Source organism: Elephas maximus, chromosome 22, assembly GCF_024166365.1.
Source record: "Elephas maximus indicus isolate mEleMax1 chromosome 22, mEleMax1 primary haplotype, whole genome shotgun sequence".
Taxonomy (NCBI): domain Eukaryota; kingdom Metazoa; phylum Chordata; class Mammalia; order Proboscidea; family Elephantidae; genus Elephas; species Elephas maximus.
Window position 1 is genome coordinate 20,276,501 of NC_064840.1, and position 21,886 is coordinate 20,298,386.

General features: G+C 47.6%; 1 protein-coding gene across 2 annotated transcripts in view; it reads left to right on the forward strand.

Moving 5' to 3' along the window:
• FAM222A (family with sequence similarity 222 member A) overlaps positions 1-21,886 on the forward strand; it is a 72,150-nt gene that overhangs the window by 26,259 nt on the left and 24,005 nt on the right. The window contains exons 1-2 of one of the 2 annotated variants that reach the window (XM_049866086.1): positions 6,957-7,014; positions 17,087-17,431. Coding sequence is in view for 1 of the 2 variants with exons in the window: in XM_049866085.1 (XP_049722042.1) it covers positions 6,933-7,014 (82 nt within the window). In the remaining variant the exon portion in view is untranslated. Of the gene's footprint in view, positions 1-6,886; positions 7,015-17,086; positions 17,432-21,886 lie in introns of those variants that run through there. The other variant, XM_049866085.1, reaches the window with a different exon arrangement.

The following is a 21,886-nucleotide window of genomic DNA, read 5'->3' on the forward strand; positions in this document are numbered from 1 at the left end:
AGTTTTACAGATGAGAAAACTGAGGCCCAGAAGGGTTAAATAACCTGCCCAAGGTCACAGAGCTAATAAGTAGCTGAGCTGAAATTTGAATTCAGGCCAGAAAAACCCCAGAGACTGCACTCAGAGCCACTGCCCTCCGCTACCATTGGTTTCGTAGTTAGTCCTTCTGGCTTTATAGCTGTGTGTTCTTGGGCAAGTCACCCAGTGTCTCTGAGCCTTGGTTACCTCTTCTGTAACATGGGGTTTGGACTAGAACCTACTCCTGGGGTTGCTTGAGGATTAAATGTGGCACTGTGTATCAAAAGCTCACCCAGGCCTGGCAGCTGTGACTCGGGGGCACTCACATGGAGAAGTGACCCACTCAGGGCCACACAGCCAGGTCTGAACCCAGCTCACCCAGACTCCTGATCCAGTGCTTATTCGCATCCCACCATTTCAGACTCGTCCCTGCATTTGAGGGGAGACTCTGTGTCCAGGACAGGGTGAAGGAGAACGAAGCTTTAGTGGCACCGACGGGTCTGAGGGGAGAACTGCAGGAGAGTGCCCACCTTTCCCCCCCTCCCCCAGAGGCTGTGAGGCCCTGAGCAACGGCAGGCACCTGCCTTGTCGCCTTAGGGAACTCAGGGTCCCGACAGTCCACTCAGCACTTTCCGTAACTGCTAGCTTGTTCCAGCTTCCAGTCTCGTCCCGTACTCCGGATTCTAAATCCCTCAAGGACAGGAACTGTGTCTAGAGCAGGTGTCCTGGATCGTGCGTGAAAACTGAATCATAACATCCTCTCATGTTCAAGCTGCAGGATCAAGGTCTTGTACGACCAGCTTGCCTAGTCCCCATCACTGTTCAGTTAGGGAAACTGAGACTCAAAGAGGTGCTGCAACTTCCTCAAGGTCACACAGCCCATCAGAACCCAGGCTCCTGGCTGGCAGGCACCACCCTGAGGCCTCTGAGGTTGACTCTCTGAACTCCTAGCCCCGCTGGATGTTAGGAAGGGCCTGGCTTAACCTTCCCCTGCAAGCCACAGCCAGTCTGGCCTTGAGTGGAGCCATAGAGGCCAGGGTAGGAAACTCTGGGGGTGGGGGGAGACTGGAAGTGGCGCAGCCTATGGCCTTCACAGGGTCACAGCCTGGCCCTGCTGTGTTCCCCACGTTCTGCCTGCTCCAGGGCCAGCTCAGCCTGGTGGGGGGCAGACTGTTGACCTGCAGGACGCAGCAGGGAGAGTTTCACCCACCTGCTGTCCCCTTCTGCCACTTCGAGGGAATGTTGGAGGCAGGAACGGGAGGAGGCAGAAAAGTCCCATTTTCACTTTGGGCTGGGTTTGGGAACGGGAGTCCGTTCCGGCTGGGTGTCCCCTTTTGTCAGGACATTCTCACTGATTTCCAGACTCCGAGCACATGGTGCAGGGCTGGCCCATGGCAGATGCTCCAGAGTGTTTGCTGCCTGAATGAATGAATGAGTGAGTGAATGAATCAATGAGTGGGTAAGTGACAGCTGCCTCAAAACGGTTCCTTTGACCAGGCAGTGCCTGGGTTTTATTCATCTCAGTATTGTTCTACCCAACTTGAGCCTTGCCGCGTTGTCCTCTGTGAATGTTTATGGGATGAATAAGTCGCCTCCTGGGAACCCTCCTTCTCCCCCTCCCATCTCCTCCCCCTCTGTGCCCAGCTCTTCCCAGAGTGGAATCAGAGTGGGTTTGGGCACTGGGGAGAAGATGCCCTTGCTTCTGCTCCTCCATGCCGAGCTGACCGGGAGCTGCAGGCTGACAGCCCCCCACATGGTAGGGCAAGGGGTGGGGGCTGTCCAGTTCGGGGATGAGGGCGCAGGCTCTGGCTGGGGTTGAGACACTCAGGCTCTGCCACCTAGGAGCTTTGTGGCCTTGAACAGATTATTTCCCCACTCTGTGACTGTTAAGGGCCCTGGGTGGTGCAAGCAGCCTGCGCTCGGTTAGTAACCTAAAGGTTGGGCATCTGAAGCCACCCAGCGATGCAGAAGAAAGGCCTGGTGACCTGCTCCCCCAAGAAAACCCTACGGAGCCGTTCTCTGTTACACGTGAGGCTACCATGAGTCAGAATCTGCTCGATGGCAACCGTTTTGGTTTTTCTGTGATTGTTTCTTAATCTGTGAAACAAACAAACAAAAAAAACCAAACCCATTGCCATGGAGTCAATTCCGACTCCTAGTGACCCTATAGGACAGCGTAGAACTGCCCCATAGAGTTTCCAAGGAGCGCCTGGTGGATTCAAACTGCTGGCCTTTTGGTTAGCAGCTATGCCACTTAACGACTGCGCCACCAGGGTTTCCTAATCTATGAAAAGTGGCTGGGAAGAGAACCCACTCCCTGAGGCCATTAGGAGGATGTGGTGAGGCGTGATACACAGAGGGAACGTTCACTCAGTCCTCGCTATAGTGGTAGTTGTGTGCCGTCGATTAGATTCCGACTCCTAGAGACCCCATGTGACAGAGTAGAATTGCCCCATGGGACAGCAGTAATAGTACTAACATGCATGTTGTTATTTCTGGGTTCTCCCTGCCACTGGCCTGGGGGCTCCCTGATGCCCCTGTAGCCACCCGGCAAGGGAGAGATGACAAATGGCAGGCAGGGCCAAAGGCCCCAATTCCCTGTTCTTTTAATAAAAATAAAGACAGCCTGCAGACATCCTTCTCCTCCTTCTCATTGTTCTGCCAAGGCAAGCAGCAAAGACTCAGTTCCTCCTCGGACTGGGAAAGTTCCTTCCTTTCTTTCCCCTCCCCTGTCACGTTTCCTTTATCTAAATCCTCAGCTATGAAAGGGCATATCAACAGCTGGGGGAGTTATCTGGCGGAGGGACCTTTTCCTTGGGGCGTCTCTGAGATAAGGCTGTCTTATCAGCCCCCATGTCAGGGATGGTGCCAAAGCATTCTGTCATTGAGGCTGTGACATTTCCCCCTCCCCCTGCCTGGTTTTATTATTAAAGTCACAAAAGACCTTGGACTTATAAACAGTCTGATTTGCAGACAGGGTTTCAAAATGAGCAGTGCTCCCAAGCTGGTTCCTGGCCGGGGGAGTAAGAAGACTGGGTGGGGGCTCTGAAAATGGCTTTTTGCAGATAGGACAATGCCAGCTGGGGAGGGGCAGGCCTGGGTCAATGGGAAGATCATGAGTGTTTTAGGTACCCACCCCAGTCTGTTCCCAGCTTGCTGTGTGACCTTGCACAGGATGCTTGGCTTCTCTGGGCCTCGGTAACTTCATCTGACAATAAGCAATTTGCTGATTCAACCATTCATTCAACGCATATTGATTAAATGAGCACTCTTTGCCAGGCAATGGGGAGAGAAATAAGACACAGCCCTTGCCCCTGGGAAACCCATAGTCCGGTGGAGGGAGACAGATGTGAAAATTGGCCACTGTACTTAGTGTGATTAGGGTCCCCAGAGGAGGCACCTCCAACCTGAGGGGTCAAAAAAGGCTTTGTAGAGGAGGGGATCAGTGAGACAGAGGCTGAAAAGATAAGTCAAGGTTAACAGAATGGATCAGGGTGGTGGGGCTGTGGGCAGGGGGGTTGGAGGTGTGAGGCAGCCTGCGTAGCCAACAGAGGGCCAAGGGGTAGCATGAGGGAGGGGTGGGGCAGTAGGCCAGCCACGGGGGTCCAGATGGCCAGGCAGAGAGGGCTTGGCTCTATTCCGAGGACAGAGAAGTTGGAAGGCCAGAGAGAGGGACCTGACTCTGTCCTGTTTGTAGGCAGTGGGGATGATACCAAGGAAATGGAAGTAGTCATCTACTTTGTCACATTCAGCTGGCCCAGCCCCTCTCCCACCCTGGACCCTCCATCTGCCCCAGCAGCAGGGCACAGGGAGATTGGGCAGTACGTTGGGAGGCCTAAGAGCGCAGAGAGAGAAAAGCTGTCCAAGTAAAGGATGGTTCTCAGGCTGCCAGGCCTTGCCTGCTGGTCCTCCAGAAGTGTGAGATGGAACGACCCAGGCAGCTGACCTGGAAAAGCTGAGCGGAGGCCCCAGCTTGGATGCTGTGTCTTCTGGGAAGTCTGCTGTGGCCCCCAAGCTGAGTCAGGCGATTCCTCTTGGCCCCCAGAAGTGCCTGGACATCTGGGAGGCCAGGTGATGGGGTCCAGGGAGGCCCCATGATAGCAACCTGCCCCTCACACCGTAACACACAGCTCCCAGCCTACCCTTTCCAGCGGCAGAGCATGCTGGGAAGGTATGGCCCTTAGGGAGTTGTGGGGTCCTGGGGAGGGGTTGGGGAAAAGCCAGAGGTGGGGAGGACCTGTGTAGGTGGGGCTGGGCATGGACAGGGCCCTGGAAGAAAAAGACACGGAAGGGACCACAGGGGTCCTAGAGCACTTTTCAAGGCCAGCGGCTTCCGTGGGGTCACATTGTGAGCACTAGGGGTGAGGGTCCCGGGCTTCCAGCCTAGGCTTCCTTAACTTAGCAGTGTGCCGACCTCCCACCTGTGGGCAGCAGCGTAGCCCAATGGTGTGGCCCTGGGCTGGGTGCTGCCTCTCTGGCCTGGGTTTCCTCATTTGTGGGAGGAGAGGGCTCAGGTCTTCTTAGCTCCAACTGACTGGCCTTCTCCGGCTCCCCTCTGTGTCCCACCCCCCACCCGTGTCCGAGCAGTGAGAGGTAGGGAGGGGAGGAGTGCAGCAGATACGCCAAGCTGCTCGGGGAGTTGCCTCAGGCCTCTTACTTCCAGGTGTCCACAGTGTGCATATGATCGTGTGTCCCGTGGGCCTGCCTGCGTGTGTGTGGGAGGGTGCCAGCAGATGCCCATGTGAGTGAAGGCACGTGTCACACCGACGTGGGCGCGGGATTGAGTGTAGGCATGCCCATCTCCTGGAAAATACATGTATGCGAGAGTGAGCTGGTGCATGTGTGGACGCCGAGGGCGCGGGCAGTGCGCCCAGTGTCCACACGTCCCTGGGTGTCCAGGTGGGCAAAATGCGTCTCAAGTGTGCAGTGTGCCCAAGGACATGGTGGCGGTGACCTGCCAAGGACTGCTCCCCACTGACACCCCTCAGGTTCCCAGGCCCTGAGTCGAGGCGCCATGTCCCGGCAGTCAAGGGCTTTCATGCCTGCAATGAGCCCCACTTCACTTCCTTTTTAAACTGTATAATTTCTGCCTGATTGTAATGGCATATTTTAAAATTACCAGAAATCAAAGCCGGGAAGTGGATACTGCAGCTTTTATTGCGTCGCTGCTGCGTTAAGGCTGGTGATTGGGGGGGGAGGGAGGTTGAGAACCACCCGCCTCCCCCTACATCCATTCCCCGCTTTCTCTCTCTCTCTCTTTTTGAGACAGTAATAGGAGAAAATTGGTTTTGAAACTGAATAAAAGTCCCTTTCAGAGGAAATCATTTCTTTCAGGCTACCTTTGCTGAAAGTAAAATAGAGCATAATGAAAGGTGGTTACGTGATTGTCTTTCATTTACCGCGAGGCCAGGACAGACGGGAGGCTGCCACCGTCTCGGGGAAATACAAGATTGGAATAATTGCGCCGTAACAAGGAGCTTGTTGTGAAATTAGGATCTTAAGAAAGTAGTGAAAAAAGGCTTTTCCTCATGAATACTTCATTATTAGAAGAAAGCGGCAGAATTTGGGGCTCCAGACACCTGTTTAGTATTAAATAACTTCCCTTTCTTCCCCTCAAACACACACCCCCGCTTCTTTCTTCTCTTTTTCCAAAACCAGCACGAGGACGGAGTTGACCCAGCTTTGCAGCTCAGGACTCGGGGTGGGGGGTGGGATTGGGGCACCCAGGGCTTGGTGGACATCAGGGATGGCCAGAGCTGAACCTCCACCTGGACCTGCCTTCTCTTTACTGTGAGGGAAGGAAGGAAGGCACTAGTGGGGAGACTCCCAGCCTCTCACCGCAGTCTCCAAGATCCTGCCCGCTCTGACTCTGCCACTCAGGGGGTGTGGGCTCTCTGGAATGTTCCTCAGCCCGTCAGCAGGAAAGTGGGCTGCGTGAAGCTAAAACACGCATTTCCATGTGACTGTCGGCCAGGTGTTCTGACTGAGGCTGGGTGAGCAGTGGACCTGTCGGAGTCATGTCTGAGCTGCCACCTAAGGGAGACCTGGCTGGCGAAGCTGCTGTACATGGCCCTGCCCTCCTCATTTGGGTGGGAAGCTCGGTCAGGCAGCAACAGAGGTCCCGGGTCACCCCAGGGCAGCCTTGGTGGCACATGGAGGTGGGGCTCAGGGCTCAGTCAGAGGTCAAGGTTAGGCTCAGTCTGAGGTCAAGGTTAGACTCAGGAGGGATAGGGGCTAGAGCGCCCCTTGTCCTCCCAGGGACCCCATCCTGGACACCTCCCACTCGGAGGTGCTGTGCGGACACCCCAGGCAGGGGGCAGACCAATGGCTAGATAAATCAGGGCACCAGCACCCACCACCATTTCCTGGGTCCGCCTCCACACAGACACCAAAGATGACCAGATGTGGTCTTCACCCTTGATGACCTCAAGCCAATTGAGGAGCAGATCTGTTCACGAGTGGTTATAAAGAGCTGGATGTCTGCCACTAGCTGGTAGGACAGGCTCTGTGGGAACAGACACCTGGCCAAGTCAGGGGGCATCAGTGAGGTCCCTGGAGGAAGTAACATGCATGCTGAGCGGGGCCCAGGGCCCGTGACTGGTCAGCTCTACCCCTGACGTAGTGGAAAGCCACCACTCTAGAGACCTGGACTCTTTTACTTCCTGTGAGGCCTCAATGAGCCTCTTGATGCCTCCAGGCCTCAATCTCCTCATCTGTCAAATGGGGGAGGAAGGGTCTCTGCTTTGAAAGTCTCTCATTTCTTCATGGTGAGGGATGGAGGCTGCTGGCAGGAACTCCCAGTGGTGAGTGGTAGGGGAGGCAGGTATGGAGCAACCCATATGACAAGCACCTCATCTCGTTGTCACAGGGACCCTGCCACAGAGCACGCCCCACTGCGGGCCCCCAGCTCAGCCATGCTGGCCTGTCTGCAGAGGACCCAGAATCCACCGGGCCAACACCTGGCCTGCCCAAGCAAGAGCCTGGAGCTGCGCAAGTGTGAGTGGACCAGCCCCTTCCCCAGCCCCGTCCCCTCCCTCTGTCCACTCTGAGTCCACAGGGTTTTTTTTTTCTCTTCCCTGGGCACACCAAGCTCACTCGCAAGCTCAGGGCCTTTGTAGAGTAGGCCCCCGAGCCAGGGATGCTACTCATACCTAGACTCTCCACATTCTTTTTGGGCTTCTCAGCCTTTGCCCAGCTGTGCAGTCCCTCCCCACAATGGCACCCCCACCTTTGGCCAATGTCCACTGGGTCTCCCCTCAAGCTGACCTCCTCCCCAGCAGCCTTCCCGGACCACTACCGGCACCACAGCCCTTCTCTGCATCCCCACATGTGCTGTGTCTGTCTCCCTCGCTGTCATTTTCTCATGTTTGCCGAAAGTAGGATAAAGTGGAAGCAAAAATAGTCCTGAATGGGATTCTAGTCCCAGCTAGGGGCCCGATTCCCTGTGTGACCTTGGGCACATTCTTCCCCTCTCTGGGCCTTGCTGCTTTAATATGTCTAACTTCGGGAGCTGCACTCAGTGGCTTCCAAGGGTCTGTCCTTCTTGATCACCTAGGACACAGATCCCAAACCCTCTAGTCTGATTATTTTTAACCCCCATATGGTTCAAAAAAAAAAAAAAGAAGCACTTGAAAGTATTTAAAAATAGGGAGATTTGCATAAAACTGGACTTCTAGTGTCTCTTGAAAAAAAATCAGAGGATCCGGTACCAAAGGCCTGTGTTCCTGCACTCCTGCTGTTGGTGAGAACTGAATTATTGCCTCTTAAAAGGGGACATCCATCTCCAGTTCACCACAGTCCCCACCCTTCCCTATTGCCTCTGACCTAACCAAGAATCAGTTGCCATTTAGCATTGTTGTTTACACAATTGCTTTTCTTTTGTAATATTTACCTTTCTTTAGACAATACATTCATGTGGTCCAATATTCAAAAGAAATAAAGGGTATACAGACGAAAGCCCCTCTTTGTCCCCTGTTGCCCAAACACTGCTCCCCTTCCAAGAGGCAGCCAGTGTTATCAGCTTCCTGGGTATCCTTCCGGAAGATGTATGCACGGCCAGCAAAAGTGTGCGCGCACGTATTTTACACACCTCCTGCACCTCGCTTTTCCACGCGCGCAATATATCCTGTATGTCAACATCTAGGGGGCATCCTTGTTCTTGTTTACAGCCACATAGTTTTCCATAGCAAGGAAGGAGCCATAATTTATGTGACTGGTCACCTACTCAGACTGTACCCAACCTGGTGCTGTTACAAGCAATGTGGCAGTAAAACCGAGTATGTGTCATGGGGTCACAGGGTTGTAAGTCTGTAGTATAAATACCTAGAAGTGGAAACACTGGGCCAGAGGTACGTGCATGGGTAGCTTTGATAGATGTGGGTCTTACTGACGTCTTTAGATGTCGTACCTGTTGACACCCCACAGCACTGTGCGGTGAACCCCTTTCCCCACGCCTCCACTGGCACGGCATGGCATGGCATCAAACCTGGAGGCTTTGCTCACTTGGTCAGTGAAAATAGTATCACGGTGCAGTTTTTTTTTTTTCCCCAGAAATGATTTTTTTTTTTATTGTGGTAAATATATAGGTCACAAAACTTTGGCCATTTCCACATTTTTTACATGTACAATTCAGGGACATTAACCACATTCAAATTGTTGTTCAACTTGTTGTTGTTAGGTGCTGTCAAGTCGGTTCTGACTCATAGTGACCCCAAGCACAACAGAATGAAACACTGCCCGGTCCTGCGCCATCCTCACAATCGTTGTTATGCTTGAGCTCGTTGTTGCAACCACTGTGTCAATCTATCTCGTTGAGAGTCTTCTTCTTTTTCACTGACCCTCTACTTTGCTAAGCATGATGTCTTTCTCCAGGAACTGATCCCTCCTATAACATGTCCAAAATATGTGAGATATAGTCTCACCATCCTCGCTTCTAAGGAGCATTCTGGCTGTACTTCTTCTAAGACCGATTTGTTCATTCTTTTGGCAGTCCATGGTATATTCAATATTCTTCGCCAACACTACAATTCAAATGCATCAATTCTTCTTTGGTCTTTCTTATTCATTGTTCAGCTTTCACATGCATGAGGCAACTGAAAACACCATGGCTTGGGTCTTCAAGGTGACAACTTTGCTTGTAAACACTTTAAAGAGGTCCTTTGCAAAAAAAAAAAAAAATTTTTTTTTTTTTGCAATGCGTCTTTTGATTTCTTGACTGCTGCTTTCATGGGTGTTGATTGTGGATCCAAGTAAAATGAAATCCTTGACAACGTCAGTCTTTTCTCCATTTATCTTTATGTTATTTACTGGTCCAGTTGTGAGGATTTTTGTTTTCTTTGTGTGGAGGTGTAATCCGTACTGAAGGCTATGTTCTTTCATCTTAGTAAGTGCTTCAAATCTTCCTCACTTTCAGCAAGCGAGGTTGTGTCATCTGTATAATGCAGGTTGTTAATGAGTCTTCCTCCAATCTTGGTGCCCTGTTCTTCTTCATATAGTCCAGCTTCTTGGATTTTCTTTGCTCAGCATACAGATTGAATAGGTATGGTGAAAGGATACAACCTTGACACATACCTTTCCCGACTTTAAACCACACAGTATCCCCTTGTTCTGTTTTTTTTGAATGACTGCCTCTTAATTTATGTACAGGTTTCTCATGAGCACAATTAAGTGTTTTGGAATTCCCGTAATTTATTATGATCCACACAGTCGAATGCCTTTGCATAGTCCACAAAGCACAGGTAAACATCTTTGTGTTATTCTGTGCTTTCAGCCAGGAACCATCTGACATCAGCAATGATATCCCTGGTTCCACATCCTCTTCTAAATCCGGCTGAATTTCTGGCAGTTCCCTGTTGATATACTCCTGCAGCCACTTTTGAATGATCTTCAGCAAAATTTTACTTGCATGTGATATTAATGATATTGTTCGAGCATTTCAACAGTCGGTTGGCCAGGTAGCTGTCTTCCAAATTTCCTGGCAAAGAGGCTCTGCATCCATTTTTTTTTAAAATAATTTTTATTGTGCTTTAAGTGAAAGTTCACAAATCAAGTCAGTCTCTCACACATAAACTTATATACACCTTACTACATACTCTCATTTGCTCTCCCCCTAATGAGTCAGCCTGCTCCCTCCTTCCAGTCTCTCCTTTCGTGACCATTTTTCCAGTTTCTAACTCTCTCTACCCTCCCATCTCCCCTCCAGACAGGAGATGCCAACACAGTCTCAAGTGTCCACCTGATACAAGTAGCTCACTCTTCATCAGCATCTCTCTCCAACCCATTGTCCAGTCCCTTCCATGTCTGATGAGTTGTCTTCGGGAATGGTTCCTGTCCTGGGCCAACAGAGGGTTTGGGGACCATGACCGCCGGGATTCTTCTAGTCTCAATCAGACCATTAAGTCTGGTCTTTTTATGAGAATTTGGGGTCTGCATCCCACTGATCTCCTGCTCCCGCAGGGGCTCTCTGTTGCGCTCCCTGTCAGGGCAGTCATCGGTTGTGGCCGGGCACCATCTAGTTCTTCTGGTCTCAGGGTGATGTAAGTCTCTAGTTCATGTGGCCCTTTCTGTTTCTTGGGCTCATAATTATCTTGTGACCTTGGTGTTCTTCATTCTCCTTTGATCCTGGAGCCTTGTTTTTCGCCAAAGCTTTCAGTGCAGCTTGGACTTCTTCCTTCAGCACCATTGGTTCCTGATCATATTGCTACCTCCTGAGATGGCTGAACGTTGACCAGTTCTTTTTGAGACAGTGACTGTATTCCTTCCATCTTTTGATGCGTCCTGCGTCGTTTACTATTTTCTGCGTAGAATCTTTCACTATTGAAACTCGAGGCTTGAGTTTTTTTCTTCCATTCTTCAGCTTGAGAAACGCTGAGCGTGTTCTTCTCTTTTGGTTTTCTATCTCCAGGTCTTTCCACATGTCATTATAATACTTTACTTTGTTTTCTCAAACTGCCCTTTGAAATCTTCCACTCAGCTCTTTTACTTCATCATTTCTTCCTTTGGCTTTAGCTACTCAATGTTCAAGAGCAAGTTTCGGAACCTCTTCTGACATCCATTTTGGTCTTTTCTTTCCTTCCTGTCTTTTTAATGACCTCATGTTTTTTTCATGTATGATGTCCTTGCTGTCATTCCACAACTCATCTGGTCTTCAGTCATCAGTGTTCAATGCATCAAATCTATTCTTGGATGGTCTCTAAGTTGGGGTGGGATATACTCAAGGTCATACTTTGGCTTTCATGAAGTTGTTCTAATTTTCCTCAGTTTCAACTTGAACTTGCATCACAACGAAATGTTTCTTGATTTTTCCATCACCATTAACAGAAGCTCAGGGTACCCTAAGCAGTGAGTTCCCCTTTTCCCCTCCCTCCCACTCACCCACCTCTGATAACCTCTGATAAATTTAGGTCTATGTATTTGCTGGAAACCCTGATGGTACAGTGGTTAAGAGTTGGGCTGCTAACCAAAAGGTCAGCAGTTCAAATCTACCAGGCACTCCTTGGAAACCCAGTGGGGCAGTTCTGTCCTGTTGTATAGGGTCGCTATAAGTCAGAATCGACTCAATTGCAATGGGTTTTTATGTATTCCTCTATTCTAGATATCTCATGTAAGTGGTATTATACAATATTTGTCCTATTCTGACAGACTGACTTCACTCAACATGTTTTCAAGGTTCATCCACGTTGTGGTATGTATCAGGACTTCATTTCTCTTTATGGCTGAGTAGTAGTCTATTGTATGTATATGCCACATTTTGTTTTTCCATTCGTCTGTTGATGAACACTGGGGTTGTTTCCCCCTTTTGGCTGTTGTGAATAGTTCTGAAATGAATATTGGTGTACAAGTACCTGGCCTTCCTGCTTTCAGTTCTTTTGGGTATACACCTAGAAGTGGAATTGTAGGGTCATGCAAGGTCATAGGGTAGTTTTAAATTAAGTCTAATATGAATGAGGTTAAGCCATTTGATTTTCCTTTGAGCTAATCTTTGTCTCTTCGATTGGGTTGTTTTGGGCCTTATTTATAGGAGCTAGTTGTATATAATGGAATTAGACTTCTGTCTGTGATATGAATTGCAGATGTTTTCCCCAATTTGTCACTTGTCTTTGATTCTGCCATGTAGGACTTTTCTTTGTGCAGTAAAATTTGTCAGTGCTTCTTTTTATGGCTTTTGAGTTTTGTGTCATACTCAGAAAGTGCCTCCTCATGCTGAGATTATTATTTTTTTTTAATTTCCCCAAGGCTTCTTTTAGCTCTTTAATGGTTTTATTTTTTTAAATATATGATCTATAATTGTCTTGTAATTTATGTGGTGTGAAGTGTAAGGTATGGTTCCAAGTGTATTCAAGTATGAGTACCATAGTGTTTTAATCAGCATAGCATTACAATACATTTCAATATTTGGTGGTACTTGTTGCTCTTCGTTATTCTTTTTTTCCTCTGGAATTTTCGTGGCTGTTATATATTTTTCTGTCTGAGCTGTAGGTTAAAACAAAAATCCTGTTTTTACTGGGATTGCATCAAATTTGTACATAAACTTAGGAAGAATTGACACTTTCATGATGCCTTTAAGTCGCCCTGGTGGTGCAGTGGTTAAGTGCTTGGCTGCTAACCAAAAGGTCAAAGGTCAGCAGTTCAAACACATCAGCCGGTTCCACGTTCCACGTTCCACGTTCCACGGGAGGAAAGCTGTGGCAGTCTTAGGAACCCTATGGGGCAGTTCTACTCTGTCCTGTAGGGTCACTGTGAATCAGAATCGACTCAGTGGCAATGGGTTTATTACGATGTCTTTTTCCCTTCGGGAACGTGACGTGCCTTTATTCAGGCCTCTTTTTGTGACCCCCAGGAATGTTTTCATAGTTGTTTCGTTTAGATTCTGTACATTTTTGGGTAAGTTAACTTGTGGATAGTTTATCTTTTTTGGTTGGTCTTTTCTTCTACTACATCTTCTAAATGGAGGTTATTTATATGAAGGCTTTTAAATTCTGCCACATTACTGACATCTTTCATGGTTTGCGATGGTTTCTCAATTTCAGTCTCTTAGGTTTTCCAGGTGTATTTTCATATCATTTGTAAGTGATAATTTTTTTTTTTCCTCTAAGTTTTATACCTTAATTTCTTTGTCTTATTTAGTAGTGTTGACTGCTATTTCTGGAACAATGAAGAATAACCGTGGTGATAATAGACATTCTTGCTTTGTCCCTGACTTTAACAAGAAGCTTCTAGCATTTCCCCATTAAACAAAATGCCACCTTTGGGGTAGATAGATATTTTATCAGTTTAAATAAGTCTCCACTATTCCTGCTTCATTAAGAATGGCAGTTGAACTTTGCCAACTGATTCTTCATTGCCTATGGAGATAATGGTACGTTTTTTTCCTTTAATCTGTTAATATGAATAATTATATTAATAGAGTTCTTAATAGTGAACCATCCTTGTATTTCTGGGATTGAACCCCCCTTGGTCATGATGAATATTTTTTTATTGCAGTCATAGTTTCTTAGTGCTGCTATAACAGAAATACCACCAAGTGGGGTGCTTTAGCAAACAAATTTATTTTCTCACAGTTTAGGAGGCCAGAACTCTGAATTCAGGGCACTGACTCTAGGCAAAGGCTTTCTGCTTTGGGGGAAATCCTTGTCTCTTTCAGCTGGGCTTCCTCTGTTCCCATGTCTCCACGTGGGATCAGTCTTTCCCCATTTGTGCTTCCTTGCTCCTTTTAGGTGCCCCTGAAAATGGCTGGGAAACCCTGGTGGCGTAGAGGTTAAGAGCTATGTCTGCTAACCAAAAGGTTGGCAGTTCAAATCCACCAGGTACGGGGGACATTCAGCTCTGTCCTATAGGGTCACTACGAGTCAATGGCAGTGGGTTTGGTTTTTTGTTTTAAGTGGTTGGTTTAAGACATACCCTACACTGATAATAGCCTCCTTAACACAAAAAAGAAAACCCTATTCCCAAACGGGATTACATCTACAGGTATCCCGCACAGGTGTAGGGGTCAGGATTCCAACACATATTTTGAGGGGGGGACACGTATGCCTGAAATGCTCTTTTATTTGGAATTTTGCCTCAATTTTATAAGTGAGATTGGGCTTTAGTTTTCTTTTGTGGGGACAATTTTTGTTGGGTTTTCCTATGAATATTTTGCTCATTTCATAAAGAGAATGAACGGAAGCTTTCCTTCTTTCGCTATGCTTTGGAACAGTTTATAAATAGAAATAGAAGAATCTCTTTGGTTGGTCCCCCATGAAACCACCTGGGTTAATGCTTTATTTGGGGGATGAGTAGCTTTTTGATAATTTTCTGTATTTCTTCTGTAAAACTTGGTCTGTTTCATCATTGTATGGCTTCTTGAATGAGCTTGGTAAATGATATGTCTCTCGAAAAGTATCCATTTTATCCAGGTTGTCATATTTATTTGCATGACATTGAACAAAACAATTTTTTACGTTTCACCATTATTTCTTATGTATTTTGTGCTTCTTTCCCTGTTTTTCTTGATTAGGTTAGTTAGCCAGGAGATTACCCCCTCCCCCAAAGAACCATCTTTAAGATTTATTTATTAGTATGTACCATTTTCTGGTTTCTCATTCGTTAATTTATGCCTTTACCTTTATGAATACCTTCTGCTTTCCTTGGTTTCCTATTGTTAATTTCCTGAGTTGGTGACAAATCTTTATATTAATAAAAAACACAAAGAAAGGAAAAATTAAGGCTCTGAATTCCTTCTGAGCACCCCTTTAGCTGTATCCTATAGGACTTGAAACGTGGTACTTTCATTACTATTTTCTAGATATTTTATAATTTTGGTTTGAGTCCCACCCACCCATGTAGTAGGCGCTTTTGCATTTGGCTGTTTCTAGCTTTATTACATTATGATCAAAAAATGCTACTATTTCTACTTTTTTTGGAGTTTATTGAGGTTTCCCTTGTGATATAAGCTATGATATATATAAGCTTTGTGAATTTTTTTATGGGGACTTGAAAAGAAGGTGTGGCTTCATTTTCAGGCTTCACAGTTTGGTATGTACCAATTATATCTACCTCATCAACTATGCTAGTCGGGTCCTCTTTGTCCCCACTTACCTGTCACAGACAGGGAAACGAATTAAATGTCTACTGCTGATGTGTTCCCCTTTGTTTTTCCTTGCGGCACTTAGACCTTTTGCCTTATGTTTTGCTTTGTTATTTAATGCATAGATATTAATAACTGAAATCTTCACCGTGAACTGTACCCCCCCCCTTTTTTTTTGCATTATTTAATACTTTTTGGCCTGGATTGACTTTTATTTATTGTGACAGCAACCTCTGCTTTCATTTGCATTTTCCTTAAACCTTTGCCAATCCTTTCCTTTCAACTGTTCGGAATTACTTTGTTTAGCTGTGACTCATACTGTAGAGTTAGATTAAGCTTTGTGATCCAATTTGAATGTCTTTTTTTATTTCTTTGAGTAGGAGAAGTTAGCCCATTTACATTATCGATATGACAGACGTCTGATCTTAGTTCAGCCACTTTGTATTTTGATTTCATTGCTTTTAAAAGGCTGCTTTGTGTATTTCTACTAATAAGGTCGATGTTTTTGTTCTAGTGGTTATAACCTTAAATGAGACCCTGATTCTCATTTCTTTATTCTAGTACTTATTACTTCCCCTAAGATGTTGTTAGGTGCTGCTGAGTCAGCTACCCTGTGTACCCCAGAATGAAACACTGCCCGGTCCTGCACCATGCTCACAATCCTTGTTATGCTTGATCCCATTGTTGCAGCCACTCTGTCAGTCCATCTTGGTGAGGGTCTTCCTCTTTTCCACTGACCCTGTACTTTTACCAAGCATGATGTCCTTCTCCAGGGACTGATCCCTCCTGACAACATGTCCAAAGTATGTAAGACGCAGTCTTGCCATCCTTGCTTCTAAGGAACGTTCTGGTTGTACTTCTTCCAAGACGGATTTGTTTCTTCTTTTGGTGGTCCATGGTATATTCAATATTCTTCGCCAGCACCACAATTCAAAGTGGTCAGTTCTTCTTCTGTCTTCCTTATTCACTGTCCAGCTTTCCACATGCATACGAGGCAACTGAAAACACCATGGCTTGGGTCAGGCGCACCTTGGTCCTCAGGGTGACATCTTTGCTCTTCAGCATTTAAAGAGGTCCTTTGCAGCAGATTTACCCAATGCAATGCGTCTTTTGATTTCTTGACTGCTGCTTCCGTGGGTGTTGACTGTGGACCCAAGTAAAATGAAATCCTTGACAACGTCAATCTTTTCTCCGTTTATCATGATGTTGCTTATTGGTCCAGTTGTAAGGATTTCTGTTTTCTTTATCTGGAGGTGTAATCCAGACTGAAGGCTGTGGTCTCTGATCTTCATGAGCAAATGCTTCTAGTCCTCTTCACTTTCATCCCTGTGGTGACATTGGCATGTTTACTTTTTTTCTTTGCACATACAGTTCTCTTGGTGTTCATTTTGTACTTTTAAATATAGCTCTGTTACCTGACATCAGCTTTAAATTACATCTTTTGATCCCAACTATTTAAGATGAGGACATCAGTACACTTGTACCTCTGTCCCCTCCCTTCTGTTCTTAGCTAGGTTTGTCGTTAGCTGCTGTGGAGTTGGCTCCCAACTCATGGTGACCCCACACACAATGGGGCGAAACGCTGCCCAGTCCTGCATCATCTCCACCATCAGTAGTGGATTGGACTGTCGTGATCCATAGGATTTTCTTTGGCTGATTTTTGGAAGTAGATCTCGCCAGGAGTTTCCTTCTGGTTCGTCTTAGCCTGGAAGGTCCACTGAAACCTGTTCAGCATCATAGCAACACGTAAGCCTCCACTGACAGACCGGTGGTGGCCGTGCACACTGGCTGGGAATCAAACCCAGGTCTCCCACATGGAAGGCGGGAATTCCGCCACTGAACCGCCAGTGCTCTCGTTCTTAGCTGTGCCGTTACAAGCTCTGAGAGTACAGTAATGGTAATGGTTTTTAGCTTTACCATTACAGTGTGCTCAGGGCTTGTGTAATATTAGCATTTGGTTACGTCAGTACCATCTCCACATTTGCTTCCTTCCCTAGAAAGCAGTCAGTGCTTACACCACAGTTCCGCCCATCACCCAAAGTTCGCCCTCTAGCATATTGCTCAAGAAGGTCTCGTGGGCAAAAAGGCCACATAAGCTGGAGATTCCATCAGCCTGAGACCAGAAGAACTAGATGGTGCCCGGCTACCACCAATGACCACCCTGACAGGGAACACAACAGAGACTCCCTGACAGAGCAGGAGAAAAGTGGGGTGCAGAACTCAAAGTCACATAAAAAGACCAGAACTTAATGGTCTGAGACTAAAGGAACCCCAGAGGACATGGCCCCAGGACTCTTTGTTAACCCAGAACTGTGACCACTCCCGAAGTCAACTCTTCAGACAAAGGTGAGACTGAACTCTAAAACAAAAGATAATATTCATGAGGAGTGTGGCTCTTAGTTCAGGCAGGTAGTTCAGGCAGGTACAGGAGACTAAATGGGCAGCTCCCGTCCGGAGGGCAGAATGGGAGGGCAGAAAGGGATAGGAGCTGGCTGAATGGACACAGGGTATCCTGGGTGGAAAGGGGAAGCATGCTGTCACATTGTGGGGACTGCATCTAGGGTCATGTAATAATGTGTGTATAAATTTTTATATGAGAAATCAACTTGAGCTATAAACTTTCCCCAAAAGCACAATTGAAAAAAAAACTTCTCATGGAAACAGTACTCCTGGAGTTCCCGGACGTCTGGAACAGCCTTATCTGTTGCCCTTCAACTTGAATGAGTACAAAAGTCCTGGGTCACTTTGTTTCCTTGAGGATTTTGTAGGCTTTGTTCTTCTCTCTTCGAATATTGAATGTTGCCATGGAGAAGCTGAATGAAGCAGGTCTGATTTTCTTCCCTTACGTGTGACTTTGATCTTTCCCTCTCTTTCCTGTCCAGTTACTTGACTAGGATGTGTCTTGGGGTTGACCATTCAGAGTATTTTTCCTGGGAACACAGTCCTGGGCCCTCTCAACCTGCAGGGTCAAGGCCTGTACCATTTCCGCTTTGTTCCGTGGGGATCCACTCAGTAGTATTGGATCTCTTTTACCTGTTCTTTCCCTAGACACCTTTTTTCTGATTAATCTTTTCTGATTCCCTGTTTGCTTTTCATTTGGCTCGCTCTTCTAACTTCTGCCTACATTCTCAGCACCTTGTTTTCCTCGTTGCTCATTCCATTTCCCCTACTTTAGCAGAAAGTTCCTTTCTTCTACCCTTGTGTATCTGCCTTTTGTTTTTTGCTCTGCAGGAATAGTCGATTATTACGTTTTTTCCTTCATGATGAAATGTTTAGCCATTAATTTTCCTCTCTTCTGTGGTTACATTTTTCGGGTGGGAAGTGTTTTTTGCCTACCATTTACGTACGCTTTGCCCTTCCTTCATTTTTCTTACATATTTTTTTTATCACATTCTACGCTGGTTCAATTTTGATTCCTTCATCATGAGTCAAAAACGACTTGAGGCACCCAAAGACAAACACCACCTTTGAAGGAGGTGGAGTTTTCTCAGCCTAGCTTTTTGCAGGCTGTTCAGGCTGGGGAAAAAGGCCAGGGCCATGTCCTGGGCTAAATGGAATTTTTCATATGACCCAGAGTTTCGTGTTTTGCAGTCATTTATTCTTTATTTCTCTCCAGTTGTCTCAGATATAAATTAGTACCAGTATCGAGTCGACTCTGACTCATGGCGACCCCGTACACATCAGAATAGAACTGTGCTCCATACAGTTTTCAGCGGCTGGTTTTTCAGAAGTATATCACCAAGCCTTATATCACCAAGCCTTTCTTCTGAGTTATCTTTGGGTGGACTCAAACTTCCAGCCTTTCGGTTAGCAGCTAAGTGCATTAACTGCTGGCACCACCTAGGGACTTCCAGACATAAATCCCATTGCCGTCGAGTTGATTCTGACTCATGGCAACTGTATAGGACAGAGGAGAGCTTTCCCATAGTTTCCAAGGCTATAAGTCTTTATGGAAGCAGATGGCCCCATCTTTCCCCCACAGAGCAGCTGGTGGGTTTGAACCATCGACCTTTTGGTTAGCAGCGCTGAGTGCTTAACCACTGCACCACCAGAGTTCCTTCCCAGCACCTACAAATATGGCTTATCTGGGTGATTTCTGATCTAGCCCTACTTCCTTTGCTCTTTGGAACGAAGTTGGGTGGAGGGAAGCCCCAGTTCCACTGCTGCAAATAAGGGGTTTGGGTTTTATACTCCAGGGTGTGCCCCTCACCTTTGGGAAGTATTCGCTGCTGGCTCTTTCTGAAGCGATGGCACCTTCTCTCTGCTTTCTCCCACAGCCCTGTTCCATCTCAGCTGCTTTTGGCAGCTTCTCTCTCCATGTTTTGTTTAGGGGGTTAGCTTATCTACCTCCTAGTTTAGCCAAAAATGGAATTTGTGTTTTCGTTGCATGTTCCTTTCAGATTATTTCTAGGAAGAGAAGGGGGACCTAAGATGCTATATCAAAGTCCCCAAAACTGAAGGTCTTCTGTTGATTTTCTTTCAGAGATAGAGGACTTAAGAGAAATATTTGCCCCATCAAAAACAGAACAATGGCAGATAATTTGGAAGGCCCTTGGGAGGCCTCTGCATGGCGCAAATGGTTCGTATGCTGCTGTTAACCTAAAGGTCGGTGGTTCGAACCCACTCAGCGGCACTGCCAAAGCAAGGCCTGGTGAGCTGCTTCTGTAAAGATCACAGCCTGGAAAACCCTATGTGGAGCAGTTCTACTCGACGACAACGGGTTTTGTTTGGTTTGAAGGGCCTTTTCATACACAGCTCCCTTTACACCTTTGTTACCTCCAGGAGAACATCTCATTCTCCTTCTTAAAATTAACAACTTTACTGAATAGACTGTGGCGTACAGTTCAGAAGGTCTAAGAGTTTACGGTGAAAAATGATCCCCCTTCCCAGAGGAAATCAGTGTTAGCAGTTCTCTTAAACACCCTCCTAAAAAGTCCAGGCATCTGTGTGGGGCGGTAAATACCTTTTACGTAAACATTCTCCTCCTTACACTCTTCTTTCTCAGCACCTTGACTTTTCTCCTTTTCTCACCAATGTATCTTGGCGCTTATTCCCCATTCAACAGAAAGAATGCCTTGTATTCTGTTGCACGGGTAAAGAATGATAACGTGGAGTCCCTGGGTGGTGCAGTTAAGTACTCGGCTACTAACCTTCAGTTGGCAGTTTGAATCTTCCCAGAGGCACCTTGGAAGGCCTGAGGATCTACTCCTGAAAAGTCACAGCCTTGAAACTAAATGAAAAAAAAAGAAATAACGTGTTTAACTACCCGGTTGTTGATGGACATCTGGGTTGTTTCTAGTCTCTCACTACTGTAAAGAACATCTTTGTGCACGTGTGCCCGCTAAAGAAATTCTTCCTGGCTTGGAGGGTCTGTGCATTTTAACCTTTGATTGCTCTTGTCCAGGTGCCAGGGACCCCTGCTTTGCCCCTGCTGCCAGCTGGCAGGGACTAGGCCCAACGACCTGGGCTGGCCCTTCCTTCTGCTCCAGGGCTGGAACTAGGCTCTCTGCCCTGAGAGTACAGAGGGCCACCAAGGACGTCCTGCGTCCTCTGCCCACTCACATCTTTTGACATCCCGGCACTTATTGGAAAAGACACTGACTCTGCCTGTAATTGAAGAGCTCAGGAAAGAGGGAGGCAGGAAGGGAGATAAGCAAATTGAATTGGGCATCCTGCCGCCAGTCAATGCCTGGACACCAGCCGGGGGGCCCCTGCCCTTTCCTCCTGGGCACAACTTCTGGGTGACCAGGCCCTCAGTCTCTCCTCTTGTCTCCATGCCCCAAGGCAGGACCAAGACAGGAAGGGCTGGCCGTGAGATACATGACCAGACCTTGGGCCACACTGCACTTCTCATGAAGGGGGAGAGGTCCTGCTTAGGCCACGTGCAGTGTGGCGTTTCGGGTCCTGTGTCCTCTTCCTGCAAAGCAAGGGGTCAGATCAGATGGACCAAAGAAGCCATCCAGCTCTGGTCCTTTGTGATGACAGTGAGACCCCTCCCTCCTTTTTCTGACCTCAGTGTCATCAGCTGTAAAACGGGTTCAGGGTAGCCTGACGTCTGTCATAGGGCTGTACTGAGAACTGGCTGCAGGTCACCTCTCTGGGACCCAGGGGCAGGCCTGGTACAGCAGGTAGGGTACGGCCAGCCGTGTGTCCAGGAGTCTGGCTAGCCTGTTCCAGGCAACAAAAGGAGAAAGAACTAGGGGAGGGAGTCCACCCCCTCCCCACCTCAGATCTCAGGCTGTTCTCATCTGGCCAGAGCCCCGAATCCCACACAGGACCTGCCCACCCTGGGACAGAAGCCTGTTTATCTCAGCTGCTCAGGACCTTCCTCCCTAATAAATATTTGACTTTCTCAGCATGGTGTTGATATACAAACTTTGAGTCACGCGCTGCTAAAAATACAGGCCTGCAGAGAGCCCCAGAGAGGCGCCGTGGGGGCCTGCCACCCTGCAGGACCCTTTGTAAGTGAGCCTGCTTTCCCCCTATGAGCCCCCAGGGTGCCGGCTTTGGGGCTAAAGTGGATCTGGGGGGGAAACCCTGGCTGTGCCCTGAGTGGGTGTGGGTGTGTGTGTGGTCTTGGGCAAGTAAGTGACCGCCCCTCTTGGGGCCTCAGTTTCCTCCCCTGTGACATGGAGATAAGGCAAGGAGAGAACCCCTCAGGGCCTGCCAGCTGACTCAAACACTCCACCTGCCGCCACACCCAAGGACACCAGAGGCTCCCTGCCTGTCTCTCTCATTTTGCTGAGCTGCACCTTTCAAGGGCTCGGCCTATCACCTACCCCGGAAGATCAGGGTCAGCTC